This window comes from Meleagris gallopavo, chromosome 3, assembly GCF_905368555.1.
Source record: "Meleagris gallopavo chromosome 3, MGAL_WU_HG_1.1, whole genome shotgun sequence".
NCBI classification, from domain to species: Eukaryota; Metazoa; Chordata; class Aves; order Galliformes; family Phasianidae; genus Meleagris; species Meleagris gallopavo.
The window spans coordinates 22,767,171-22,780,243 of record NC_139406.1 but is presented as its reverse complement, the minus strand read 5'-3'; the positions used below and the strand labels follow the sequence as shown (position 1 = coordinate 22,780,243).

General features: G+C 36.4%; 1 protein-coding gene across 1 annotated transcript in view; it reads left to right on the top strand.

The window, feature by feature from the left end:
* Positions 1 to 13,073, top strand: part of TRIO (trio Rho guanine nucleotide exchange factor) — a 225,100-nt gene that overhangs the window by 81,118 nt on the left and 130,909 nt on the right. Inside the window, exons 7-9 of the mRNA XM_085220442.1 lie at positions 1,664 to 1,855; positions 5,127 to 5,258; positions 8,768 to 8,998. Of these exons, the coding sequence (XP_085076568.1) occupies positions 1,664 to 1,855; positions 5,127 to 5,258; positions 8,768 to 8,998 (555 nt within the window). The remainder of the gene's footprint in view (positions 1 to 1,663; positions 1,856 to 5,126; positions 5,259 to 8,767; positions 8,999 to 13,073) is intronic.

Genomic DNA, 13,073 nt, shown 5'->3' with positions numbered 1-13,073 from the left:
TCACCTCTGTGATTGAGTTATACACTGAGCATAAAGTCAAGTGAAGGCAGCAGGAGGTTTGTGCAGGAGTTCCTGATAAGAATGGAAGTGCACAGGAAATAGTGGAAGAATCTAGGAATAGAAAGACACTGATCGTGCAGAAATGGGGTTTGGCAAGTCAAAGATCCCTTGGTAAGGAATGAGAAGATCAACAAGAAAAGTTTCTACAGCTGTATCAGCAGAAGAAGACTAGGGAAAGAGTAGGCCTGCTACTGAAGGTGGTCCTCTGTTTAGTACTGTCGTGTTCTGGGCTCTGCAGTGCTAGAAGGTCATGAACTTGATGAAGAATGTGCAGCAAAAAGCAACAGAGATGATGAAGGTTTTGAAGCATCTGTTATTCAAGAGTGCTGGGATTGGCTTCCTTGGATAAGAGAATTCTCAGAAGGAAGTATATATTAAAAATATATTTAAAAATATAAAAAAATATCTGATGGGAGGGAGTAGAGGAAACAGTACCAGAGTTTGTGGCATGGTAGCAAATAACAGAACAAGAAGTAATGAGAACAAGTTGAAATACAATAATTTCTTTTAAACATAAAAAAAAAAATATGTAAAAATAAAAAAATTTGTATAAATATTTACTCTGGGAATTATTAAATACTGGAACATGTTGCCCAGAGAAACTGTTGTTTTCATCCTTGGAGAATTTCAAAACCCCATTGGATGTGGTCCATAGCAACCTACTCTGATTTGACCCTACTTTGAGCAGGGAGCTCATCTAGATGATCTCCAGAGCAGATCTCCAGCTTCAGCAATCCTGTGATTCTGAGAACTTTATTCCAGAAATCATAGCGTCAGCCTGGTTAGAAGAAGTCTCAACCCAGAACTGTGTACATATAGCTCTGGAAGAGCTACTCAAACTTTTTGGTAGTTAAATTATTCTTGTTTCTGTCTTTGAAGGAATCAGAAACACTTGTTTGCTTTCTTTGAATAACAGTTTGTTCATACAGAATCAAGAGCAGCTTTTAAATGCTTTAGGCCAAAATACACATGTGAGTTAAATGGAAAGAAAATTGCAGTGACTGAGAGCCATCATTATGTAGTTCCAGTATGCTGGAGAATCTTTACTGGTCTCTGACTTAATTTTTTTTGTCTAGCTTTTAGTGTTAGGCTTTGAGCCAATACAATGGCAGGAAAATTAAATCTAAATTATTGAGCACCTTAGAACAGACTTCTGTATTTTGTTACTTAAAAAGTAGAAATGTTTTCAGAAGTTGATGTGAAGATTTGTAGAGCGGTATTTCACTTATTTATATAATGGGGCAATCAAACACCTACTAATTATAATTTTATTTCCTTTACTGTCTGTGCTGTGTCTTTTTGGCCTGAACTTGTGTGGTCAACTCTTCCTCTTTATTGTAATAATGGGTTAATAGCATGACTTTTTTAAAACTGATCATTGAACTCTCTCGTTGTTTCAAGTTGTCCTTGTCCACTGCCAATAATACCAACAGGCTGCTACATTATACGCCTAGATTTCAAAGGCAGGCATGCACAAATAAGTCACGCAAAACCAGTCTACTAAGCATAGCTGTCATAAAGAATGTTTTTTTTATAAAAGTATAGCTATACACTTAAGTGATCCACGAACTTCAGTTAATCTTTCCCTTTTTCTTCTCCACAGAATGTGTATGTAAACATAAACCGCATCATGTCAGTAGCAAATCGTCTAGTTGAGTCTGGCCATTATGCTTCACAGCAAATAAAACAGATTGCTAGTCAATTGGAGCAAGAATGGAAAGCATTTGCTGCAGCCTTGGATGAACGTAGCACGTTACTGGATATGTCCTCCATCTTCCATCAGAAAGCTGAACAGGTTAGTGAACATAGAGGGAGTCAAAAGAAGTTTCCATGTTTGAATGGTGAATTGTGCTGTTGTACTTAATCCAAAGTGAAAGTAAATAGAGTGATTAAAAAGCAAGAATGCCAGAGCATTAATTTCTGCCTATTTCAGCTGACGTTCAAATGAAAATTTGTTCTCTATAGGATAGCTTCCTGCCTTTATATTCTCCCCATACTGTCTTGATCATACTAATACGAGATCGATCTTAGCCGAATTACATATATGAATTAAAACAGAAGAGACGTAAAAGCTAAGCTGTCTGAAGCTTTTGAGTTGGAAGAAAGAAAAGCGTTTAGCTTTAAATAGAGTTAATATAATACCTTTTCTACATCCAGAAATCATTCACTGATACTATTGGCCCTACCCCTCCACCTCATTGAGAGAAGTATTCACAGATCAGTCCTTGAGTTGTCAAGGACTTTAACTCAACTTTAATTTAACTCATAGTAGTTGCTTATAGAAAACTATCTGAACTGGTCTGAAAGTTAGGAAGGTAATTAACTGTCTTCTGAATCTGAAACAGTGGTGGGAAATGTTTATTTAGTATTGTGTAAGAGATTTCTCCTAAGTTAAATAAAAAATTTAGCTGTAGGCCTATACCAATTATGTTAATTAAGTCATTATCTGTGTGCAACTGTAAGAGAGGAGGTATATGTAGGAGAAATAGGAATAAATATCCCCAAGTTAATAGTCTTGATGGTGAAAGCATGTTATTCCCCTCAGGGGGATTCAGCTCTGAAGGAGTTGCAGTGTGCCTGCTGTTGAGTCATCCATTGATATTATAGACTGTCTGCTGTGTACATCTCTGATGAATTTGGAGAGCAGAGGTTCTTGGATGGATATGGCTGACTGAAGCTCTGGTATGCTGCACAGCTGCCATAAATAATTTTCTTTCCATTTGCCATCCTAAGTTGGCTCTAAGAAAAAGTGTCATGTCTGATACAACTGTAGGAAAATTGTACAGACCAGTTGGAAACTGATAACTACAGAAATCAAGAGGCAACACACCTTAAGAAGTTTTTTTCCTATTTTCTACTATATAGAAATTCTACATAATTTTCCAGAGATTAAAAAATGAACATAATAAGGTGCAAATACACAGTGCCTCTTGGTAGTGGTGATATTGGCTTAATCTTAGAAAGCTTAAGGTAAAGTACATGAACTAGTGTCACTATAATAAATATTAGCAGATTTTAAAGAGAGGTCACTTTAGAAAAAAAAAAAAGGAAATGATTTTCTGTTGTAAAAGATACCAACTGGCTTGAAGCATTTGACAGAAACATTCTGATAGGTAAGCAGCGTTGATGCTTTTCTAATTCATGGGCTATTTAGCTTAGTGTTTATGCACTGTTGGACTTACGAGTGGGAAGAAGATAGGTAATTGGGAGAAAGATGAAGAGGTGGTTGTACTCTGACTGGTGTCCTTTTCGATAAAAAATAATTGATCTTAAACAGAAGTCTGGAGAGTAGACTTTTCATGTGCATGCTGGCAAGCTGTGGTAGGAGTTGGTGTTACCTTCTTCAGCACAAAATGCATACATAAAAGGGAAAAAAAGACAAAATATTCCAACATCTGCAGAGAGTAATTTACTTAGTCTCCATAATTGCTCCTTCTGCAGTTTTCACTTGATGATTAACTATGACGGATTGATATAGTTGCTTTGTAGGCTACCTGGCCATGATGTATTAGCAGTTGCGTTAACAGTGGAGAGTGAGTCTGGAATGAGGAGGATAACCCCTTAAGAGACATAAAAATGGCTGAAATATAAGTAGTAAAAGTAGTAACACATCCTTTTCAAACGCGTATTTACTCTTGCAAATAGCAGGTATGTGTTGCCCCCAACTGTCAGTGCATGCTGTCTGAAATAAAAGACTCAGCTCTGTGGTCCCACACAGAGCTTCTTTTGACATTTAATGCTTAATGTTAGTGATTTTTAGAACTGTCCCTCAAAGAAATGAGAATTAAGCAATTATATAAGTAAGCATTTTATCACTGTCTTCCAGCTGTCAAACGATAATGTAGTACCAGATTACTTTTTCCTCAAAAGGCTACATGTGATCCAGGAATTAAGAAATATATGACGAGAGAAATGGTTTGGATTCTTAAAACTTTTGGGGTTTTTGAATTCACAAAGAGAAGATAAATTTATTTTACAGGATACCCTGTGTGCTTGGCTACACTAAATTTAACAGCTATGAAAAGTTCTGTAAAACATTATTTTTTTTCCTCTTTCCTAGCATAACAAGGGTATAAAATTCATGCCCCCTAGCTGTCAAAAATAAGTTGACAGAACTTCAGATATGCATGCAGCTATGATGACAGGTTCTCTTCTGTCAAGATAACTTAAGCTTCAGAGATAAATTGTCTGCAGAAGAGATTGTTGCAGTATCCTCAATTCCCCCTGAAAAACTTGACGTGAACAGCTATGCTGACATAGCTGTATGCTTAAGTACAGTGTTAGTCCTAAAAGACCCCTGCTTGAGTTGTAAATCCCTTACAGGCTTGCTACTGTAGTAGCTTGACAAATGAATGTAATGCTTATATGTGGAGATCTTAGTACTGTGGAGATGAAGGTGTGAATTTCTTGTGTTCTACCACTGCTTTGTCTCCTTGAAAGTCACTTTCCAACAAGACAGCTTGGAAGTATTTTATTGATCAATTCACCATTAATTCTATGTATGTGAGTGTGCATGCAAAGTTATCTGTTTTTCTGCAAGGATTTAAAATAAGTGAGATGATGGCTTAATTGATGTATTGTCAATATCTGTCTACACAGGAAGCTGACAGGAAAGAACTGAGGGTCTAGACTTGAAAGTTTTACCTCTTTATGTAGACAAAATTTTTGTTGCCTTTCATGCATCTGAAATAGTAGATGTGTAGTGAAATAAACTTTTTTTTCGCTGCAAATTTGAGAAAAGGAGCAAGAGTAAACTTGAACTGTAAGCATTGCCAGCAGTTTAATTGGTCAGGAAGGCTGCCAGAATCTAATTAAGCCTGCCTGTCTGTGAAGGGCTGAAAGAGTTCCATGTAGCTAAAAGCATGAGTGTAGTTAGACTTGAATATTTGTTTGTACTCTAATATATTCATTTTGGCCAGTTCAGAAAAAAAATTCATTAAACAGTTTTCACTGTTAAAACCTTTCAGTGGCTGTCACAAAAATGCTCATCTTTGTATGTATTTCCAAAGTATATTTACCTGTTGAAGGAACTCCAAATTAAGTAGAATGCCTTTTCTCTGTTGCAGTACATGAGCAATGTGGACTCATGGTGTAAAGCCTGTGGTGAGGTGGAGCTTCCCTCAGAACTACAAGATTTAGAAGATGCTATCCATCATCATCAGGGGATATATGAGCATATTACCTTGGCTTACTCTGAGGTATATATCTTGTTTGTTTTCTCAAGTTGCTGACTAGATAATACAATGTGATATTAAGATTGGCTTGTATACTGCCATCACTTCTTGCACAGTGTTTGAGCTGAAAACTCAAACGACTTTTTTTTTTTTCCCCATTAATTTTGTGTACTGGATGTTGCTACTATTATTCATATTTAAACTTGAGTTTTAAGTCTTCTTAATCTTCTCAAAGAAATTTAAAGATGAGTGCATATGTGGTACAAACAATCCATGTAGGATATTAAGGATGTATTGTTTACATTTGCATATTACTACATTTTATAACAGTATGATGCTCTTGTTAAAATACTGAGAAACTAACTGGGTGTTCTTTAAGAAAGTATTCTGCTGGTATGGATTGCTTAAAATATGTTTCGAAAAATCAGTCTTTGAAACTGTCTAACAAAAAGAAAGATCCTTAACTTAAGGATGTCATTTGACAACCCAGAAGTTGTATACTTAGTTCTACCAGCTTCAAAGGCACTTATATGAACCAGCAAGCCTGTGTATTCAGTATTTGTAAGATTAGCACATCCTGTGCTGCTGCTCTAATCTTGGATTCACAGCACAATAAAATGTTTGACAATGCTTCTTGGTATTCCTAATATTTGTAAACACAGTGTAAGATAAAATGCTTATTCTGAAGGTGGCTTAAAAAGTAGTGACTTAAGTATCCAACCTTCAAATTTTGAATTCTCTCATGTATTTCAGTTAGCTGAACTGAAAAATCACATGAATATTAACTGATCACAGGTTTGGGTTTTTTTTTGGTGGAGAATCTTTTTTTAAATTTTTTTTTTCCAAGATTGTTAGCATCACAGAATTAAAGTATTTTGGCATTAAATAGCATTAATGTTACTCTGAATTAAATACAGCATGAAACTTCACATGAAAATACATATTTGATTAAATAATGGTATAAAGTGAACACAGGACAGTTTAGACTACAACTTTCACATTTTAAAAGGTACTGATGTGGCAATGAAGCAATGTTTGTGATTTATACATTACATAAAAAACTAAGCTGTTTTCCATTGAACCAATTTTGTTGTGGGCAACTGAATTGTAAGTATGGTCACATTTCATTTACGGGACAGGAACGTAAGGTTAGTGCTGATGATTAGTCTGTAGTGATAGTATACACAAACTGGATTTTTTGCATGCCTGCCATCTTAGGACATGCATAAACTTTATTACTGTTAGACAGAGGTCCAGAGTTCACGAGTTGTTGTGAAAAGCTCATGCTGATATCTCTATTCCTCATATCATCGTCGCTGTTAAAACTTGTGATCTTATTTATATGTCTTAACTCATTCTTAAGACCATGTTTTGTGGGAAGATTTGTTTTCTTCACTATAAGCTTTTTTCATTTAGAAGATCCCTTTTTTAAAACAGTAGAGAGATATAATGTGTTTGTAGTAGATGAATGTGAAAGAGGTTATCTAGGTTGTATGCTCCATAAGAATGCACCCAGGAATAAAGGTGAGAGTTGTCTAGAATAATAATTACACAGCTCAGAAGTTGAAAACTGGAGTTCCTTGTGGTTTTTTTTGGTGTTGTTTTTTGTTGTTTTTTTTTTTTTTCTCCTCTTTTTTCTTTGGTGTACTTTTTAATGGGGACATGAATGAACTCGAGTCTACCATTAACTGTAAATAACTACTGAGAATTACCATGGTTAATACTGTTTGCTTCCTGGTGATGCATAATCAAAATAATTAGATAGGAAGATTATAGGTTTGCTCTCACAAACATCTTGAAAATTTATTTAGGGTTTCACAGTTTTAGTTTAGATGCTTTTCTTCTGCTTTTCCTCATCTAGTAAAAGAATAGCTTATTCTTTAGAAACCAGATTTTGTGCAGAAATAGTAGTCATATTGTATAATCAGTGAATATACAGGTGTTATAATTAAGAAATATACAAGAAAATTAGGCTAAACAGGTTATCATGCTAAAGAAGAAAAGATAGAAAGCTTACCCTTGTCCTGGGCTTGCTGAGAAGACTCTAAGAGAAGCAATCTCCAAAAGTAACCTTTCTGTACTGGTAGTCAGCTCTTAAATGGGGTCTAGGAGAGGTGCGGTAGCAGAGGTGAATTACCTTCACCTATACTCCCAGGGCTGGCTCATTGCTTGCCTCAGGTGGTCAATCAGAGGTTCAGGCCATGATTCAGCAGTTCCCATGCACATATGTATATGTACAAGTCATGTTCCTCCTATGGACATAATTTTATTTTCTCTTAATTAAACATGTATTTCCTTTCAAAGGCTGATGGAGTTATCTTTCTATGTGAAGATATTATAGAAGTCTTTCTTATTATGTGTAAGACTTAGTTTCTGTTGCAGCATGGAGCTCCTTTCATATTATAAATGGACAGCGATAAGAGTAGAGCACTAGCAATTACCACATTTTGTCATTCACTATAGACTGCAATGTCTTGACAACATGATTTCATTGCAGAGTAGTAGGCTAATTTTAATAAATACACTTAAGACTAGACTTGGACATAATTTTACTGAAACTAATTCTGTGAATTACTGAAAAGGAGCTTATATATGCTTACGATTATAGATGGCTGGTGTGCCACCAGTAAAGAACTGAGTGATATCAAATTGTGATCACTCTCTGTGCTTCATGCTAAAAGTGATAGAATAGCTAACATTAATGAGAAGTGCTTTCAACAGCCTTGGCAAAAGTTAAATATCTGTGGCTGGATATGGTAGGGCTATGGCTTTTTAATTAGCATGCAAAATAAATATTTTTGCTGTGGTTTGAGTCAGAAAAAACAATTATAAATGACTGCTCTGTCTTATCAGCATTGAACACATTTTGGAAAAGAATGTATTTGCGCTTCTTGGAAGGGTTCAAAGTAAATCAGGTGTAAGTTTGTCATAACACTGGTTTGTCTTTGGCTTGCCAGTATCAGTAATAATATAAAAGTTGTGAATCAGCTCTGATTAAAGCATGTCCTGTGTTCACTTCTGTTGTTCTAAATGCACTTATTAGATTAATATTAACCTGTCATAAGTAACTTCCTTGTTCCCCCTCACAGCAAACGAAGAGAGAAATGAAAACACTGTTCTGGTCCAGTTCTGGATCATTGTATAATTTTAGGGGCTTAACTGACAAGAGAGAGAATTGAAACTTACAAGTGCAGCTTCTAAGTTAGAATTTAATTAAAAAAAAAAAAATACTGTTAAGGAAAAGCATACTTAGAGAAAGGTTGATATTTAGAAAAGTACTGCTTCTTTAAATTATCTTAAGTAGAGTAAGGATATAAAAAAGTAGTTGTGTGGGTGTTTTTTTTTTTTTTTTTTGGTTGTTGGCTATTTTTTTTAATAACAGCTGCACATGATCATGCCTTGGATAATAAAAATCTTCAGTACTGCTCCCCGAGTTCTTAAAGAAATCTAAAATAGGAAGCAGAGGGATTGAAAAAGCAGACTGAACAAGATTTTGGCAAGACAAGTAATTCTTTGCTCTTTCTGGTGGCCAGGTGAGCCAAGATGGAAAGTCACTGCTCGACAAACTTCAGAGACCTTTGACTCCTGGAAGTTCCGATTCCCTCACTGCTTCTGCCAACTACTCAAAAGCAGTTCATCACGTTCTGGATGTCATCCATGAAGTACTCCACCACCAGCGCCAACTGGAAAATATTTGGCAGCATCGAAAAGTTCGCTTGCACCAGCGGCTTCAGCTGTGTGTTTTTCAACAGGATGTTCAACAGGTAGCTTTTATTTCATGTTGTCTGAATGCCTTTCTGTTCTATTGGATTTTGTTTTGATGCTGGTTTGAGTGCCAGCTGAGTTTTGATTTCTGGACCCCACATTCTCTCATTCAACAATTGAATAGTACCATGGAATCAACTGATCAAGGGAGGTGATCAAGTCCTTCTGCTCTTTGCTGATGAGACCTCACCTGAAGTACTGTATCCAGATGTGGAGTCTAGTACAGGGGAGACACAGACCTGTTGGAACACATCTAAAGAAGAGCCAAAGAAAGGATCCAGGCAATGAAACAGTTTCCGTATGAGGGCAGGCTGAGAGAGCTGGGGCAGTTCAGCCTGAACTGGAGAGAAGGCTCTGGGGAGATCTGATAGCAACTCTTAAATATCTGAAGGGGATTTAATCAGGAAGAAGGGGACAGACTCTTTACCAGGATCTGCTGTGATAGAACAAGGGGAAATGCTTTCATACTAAGAGAGTATGATTTACATTGAATATAAAGAATATTTTTTTTACAGTAAGGGTGGTGAAGCACTGAAACAGACCACCTAGTGGAGTGCCTCATCCTGGAGACACTCAGGGTCAGGCTGAACGGGGCTCTGAGCAGCATGATCTAGCTGTAGATGTTCCTGTTCATTGCAGGGGAATTGGACTAGATGGCTTTTAAAGGTCCCTTCCAACTCATACAATTCTGTGCTTCTGTGGTTGATCGACTAATTTCAAATTCAGTATGTTAGGAGAGAGGTCATGAGTAGAAACTGTATTTAGAAGTTAGTTTTTAGTTAACTTTAGGTTTTTTTAAATTATCTTCTCTTGTTACTTGAATTCAGGTAGGATGACAGGTTTTTATCCTAGACAGAAGCTGTTCTCAGCTTGTGCTAGAAGCTGATACTCACATTCTAGTTAAAATTCTGGACTTTGTATCAGAGAAGAGAGTAGTGGTATTAACATGCAAAAAATGAACAGCATTATCCTTTTACAAAGTTGTAGTTTCATATCCTCATTGATACTTGTGTTGTTTTGTGCATATTATACTAAAGAAGTAGGAAAAAAATACAGTTAAGATTCCTTTCTGACAATGTCACCATCCTACTTTCAGCCGAAACAGGGTTACTAACACAAGGATGTTTGATTGTTGCTGAATTATGGGTGTGTGCCTGGGAATGGGCTGGGACTAGCTGCCGCCTTCATAGTGCAGCAGCAGTTAGCGAGGCGGAGCCAGGATAGGCACCTGATTTGGGCCAAGTGTTATTCCATACCACGTGACACCATGCGGAAGGCCGTAGCACTGTGCGGAGTCCACCCAGGGTGGCTGCTTCTCAGGGGTTGTGGGCATCAGTCAATGGAGGTGAGAGCTCGTGGTGCTGGTAGGCATGGGCTGGTTGTATTGGTGCTGTGTGTCAGCGGGTAGGTGGAGAGTGGTTGTGTTGTGGCTATACATATATCGTTATCATCACACTTTTCTTTCTGTTTTCCTTTTCTGTCTTAGTAGACTGTTTTTATCTCAGCCCATGAGTTCTATTTTGTTTCCTGTTCTCTCTCTCATCCCACTTCAGGAGGGAGTAAGCAAATGGCTGCGTGGTGCTTATGGTAGCTGCTGGGTTAAACCTCAAGGATCACTACTGAATTAGTAGTTATCAACTGCCATATTTTTTATTATGATGATGACATTCATAGAAGCTTAAGTACAGACATTAGTATCTCTTTTGGACTTCGTTTCAGCTTAAAAACATAAGGCTGTACAAAACTCCTTTGTAATTGGATATTTATTAAATGTATAATGCTCACTTTAGTCTGCAGCTGATAGAGATACTAGTAATTTATTTTATATATCTATTCCATAAAAAGTAAGAAAGACCAGTACTTTCTGATGATGTTCTTTAGTTTCAGTGTACAGATTTTTACAACTCAGGAATTTCTGAATGTGGATTTTAGATAACCAGTCACACATTCTGTTAAAATAGTGTCGTTTCTTCCACATCTGTTGAACTTCAAGTCAAATTTCATGTACATACTTGTTGCGAGAAGATGTTATATGTGGACGGTTGGGAGTGAAGTAACCTGGTTTTCACTGTTTGAAATAATTGACAAAGAAGTTTAAGTCTGGCAGGGGTAAAGGTGAGCAATCTTGTTTGCACAGAGTTCTGTACAAAATGCCTATCTTTTCCTGTAAGTTAAAGAAAAAGTTTTAAAAATGCCTAAAAGCTAAGTTTAAAATTAGTTAAAAAAAAAAAAAGGAAAAAAAAAAAAAGGAAAAAGAAGGCAAGTATTCAAGAGCCAAACTGTTTTCCAAACTGTCAACAGTCAGCTGTGACAAAGGATGTGGAAATGCGTGAAAAATGTCAGCTGATCAAAAAAAAAAAAAAAAGAAAAATCCAAATGAATGTTCATTTATTCATATTCAGTGAATAATCAGGAAAGGCAGAGAGAACGGCACCAAGAACAGTAGGATGCTACTGTGTAAATCGTAGCAGCTCCCCGCCAAGTTTATAACATTAATAGTAGCTGGTCATGAGGGTCTCGTGTTTGGTACTTGTATGAATAGTCAATGAGGGGCACTTGTCAAAACTGACAAGGCAGAATCCACAAATGAATCATCTATACATAGTCTTCATAAGAAATTTGCAACAATTAAAATGATGGTTTCTTTCTCATATGATTATTAGGTCCTCTCAGCTGTTGCCTCGTCCCAAAAGTGAGGATTGGGTCCTGAAACTTGTTCCTCCAGTCTGAATTCAGTCCAGGGAGGACTACTTAGGCAAGCTAGGCCAAATGATCTCCTGAGGTTGTTTGCCAGATGCATAATTCAGGTCTCAGGCCTATAGGTCAGGCTGCAGGCAGTTTATTTCCTGGGAGAAGGCAATCATTAAATGCTACAGTGCTAATGTGCTGATCTACTCTTTGATTTGTTATCTTGGGAGTTGTAAAATGTTAAATTCTCATTTTCTTTTACTTCCCAATTCATGATTCTGAGTGGAGTTAGCTCTGAAACTGCTTGTTTCTTTTTGCAGTGACAACTCTCAAGTCATTTTAGAATCACGATCTGCTTCTTTAGCAGGGAGCTGAATGTTCCTTTTCTGTCTGAGACCAGTCAGCTGTGAGAGACTGTATTGTCCTTTGTTTTATTTGTGTAATGGCCACTAGCCACCAACTTTGGAGTCTTCTGAAGAGTTGCATGTGATGGTTTAACTTTTTGTTATGTTACTTTAAATTAGCTTCAGATACTGGTGCATTTTAGACACTGCCTTTTAGTTGATTACAACATGAATTGTGGTTAATGTTCCCTTTTGAAATGCTGCTTCTCATTTCATGCTGTAAGACAATGATAATTCAACATCCACGCCAGATAAATTCATCAAACAGTGGCAAAGGCCTTAAAGGAAATGGCAAGCATGTAATGGTTTTTCCTTACTTTGGTAATTTGTAACTCACTCAGCTTTGAAAATCCTAGGGGGAAAAAAAAAAAAAGTGATCTTGTACAACAAAGGTTCTTTTTTTCTTGCTATAGAAAAAGAAAACAAACCCAAACCAGATAATCTAATTTATCTGAAAAATGTTAGCTTTTATGCTTAATGTTCGCTGGCACTATTCAGTGCATGAAATTACTTCGTTTTGAGATTCTGCTAATATTTATATCCAAGACAGTTCTGGTATGGTTTGTATAGAGCTTCAAAGGAACTTTCTCAAATATCTTGATTTTCATTTGCACTATTTCAAGCTTGTTAGCTTTTTTTCAAACCTTAATTAATTCATTTAAGATTCTCTAGCAATTAGAGTGAAAATCCTTTTTCATTATTGCCAGTGAACTGTAACTTTCTTCCATGTTAGAATGAACTAAGTGTAGCTCTCTTCAGCCAGCCATAGTTGAAAAGCACATAGTGACAAGCAAACAAGTTATATTTTAAGTGAGTTTATAACTGCCCTCTCTACCTTCAAAAACTCTTGCTGCTTTTTTGTTGTGTGGTTTTTTTTTGGTTTTTTTTTTTTGGTTTTTTTTTTTTTTTTTTTTTTTTTCTGTTCAATATTGGATGGAGTTTTTAGTGAAGCTTTCAAAATCAGCAAAAACATTGTGGTTCT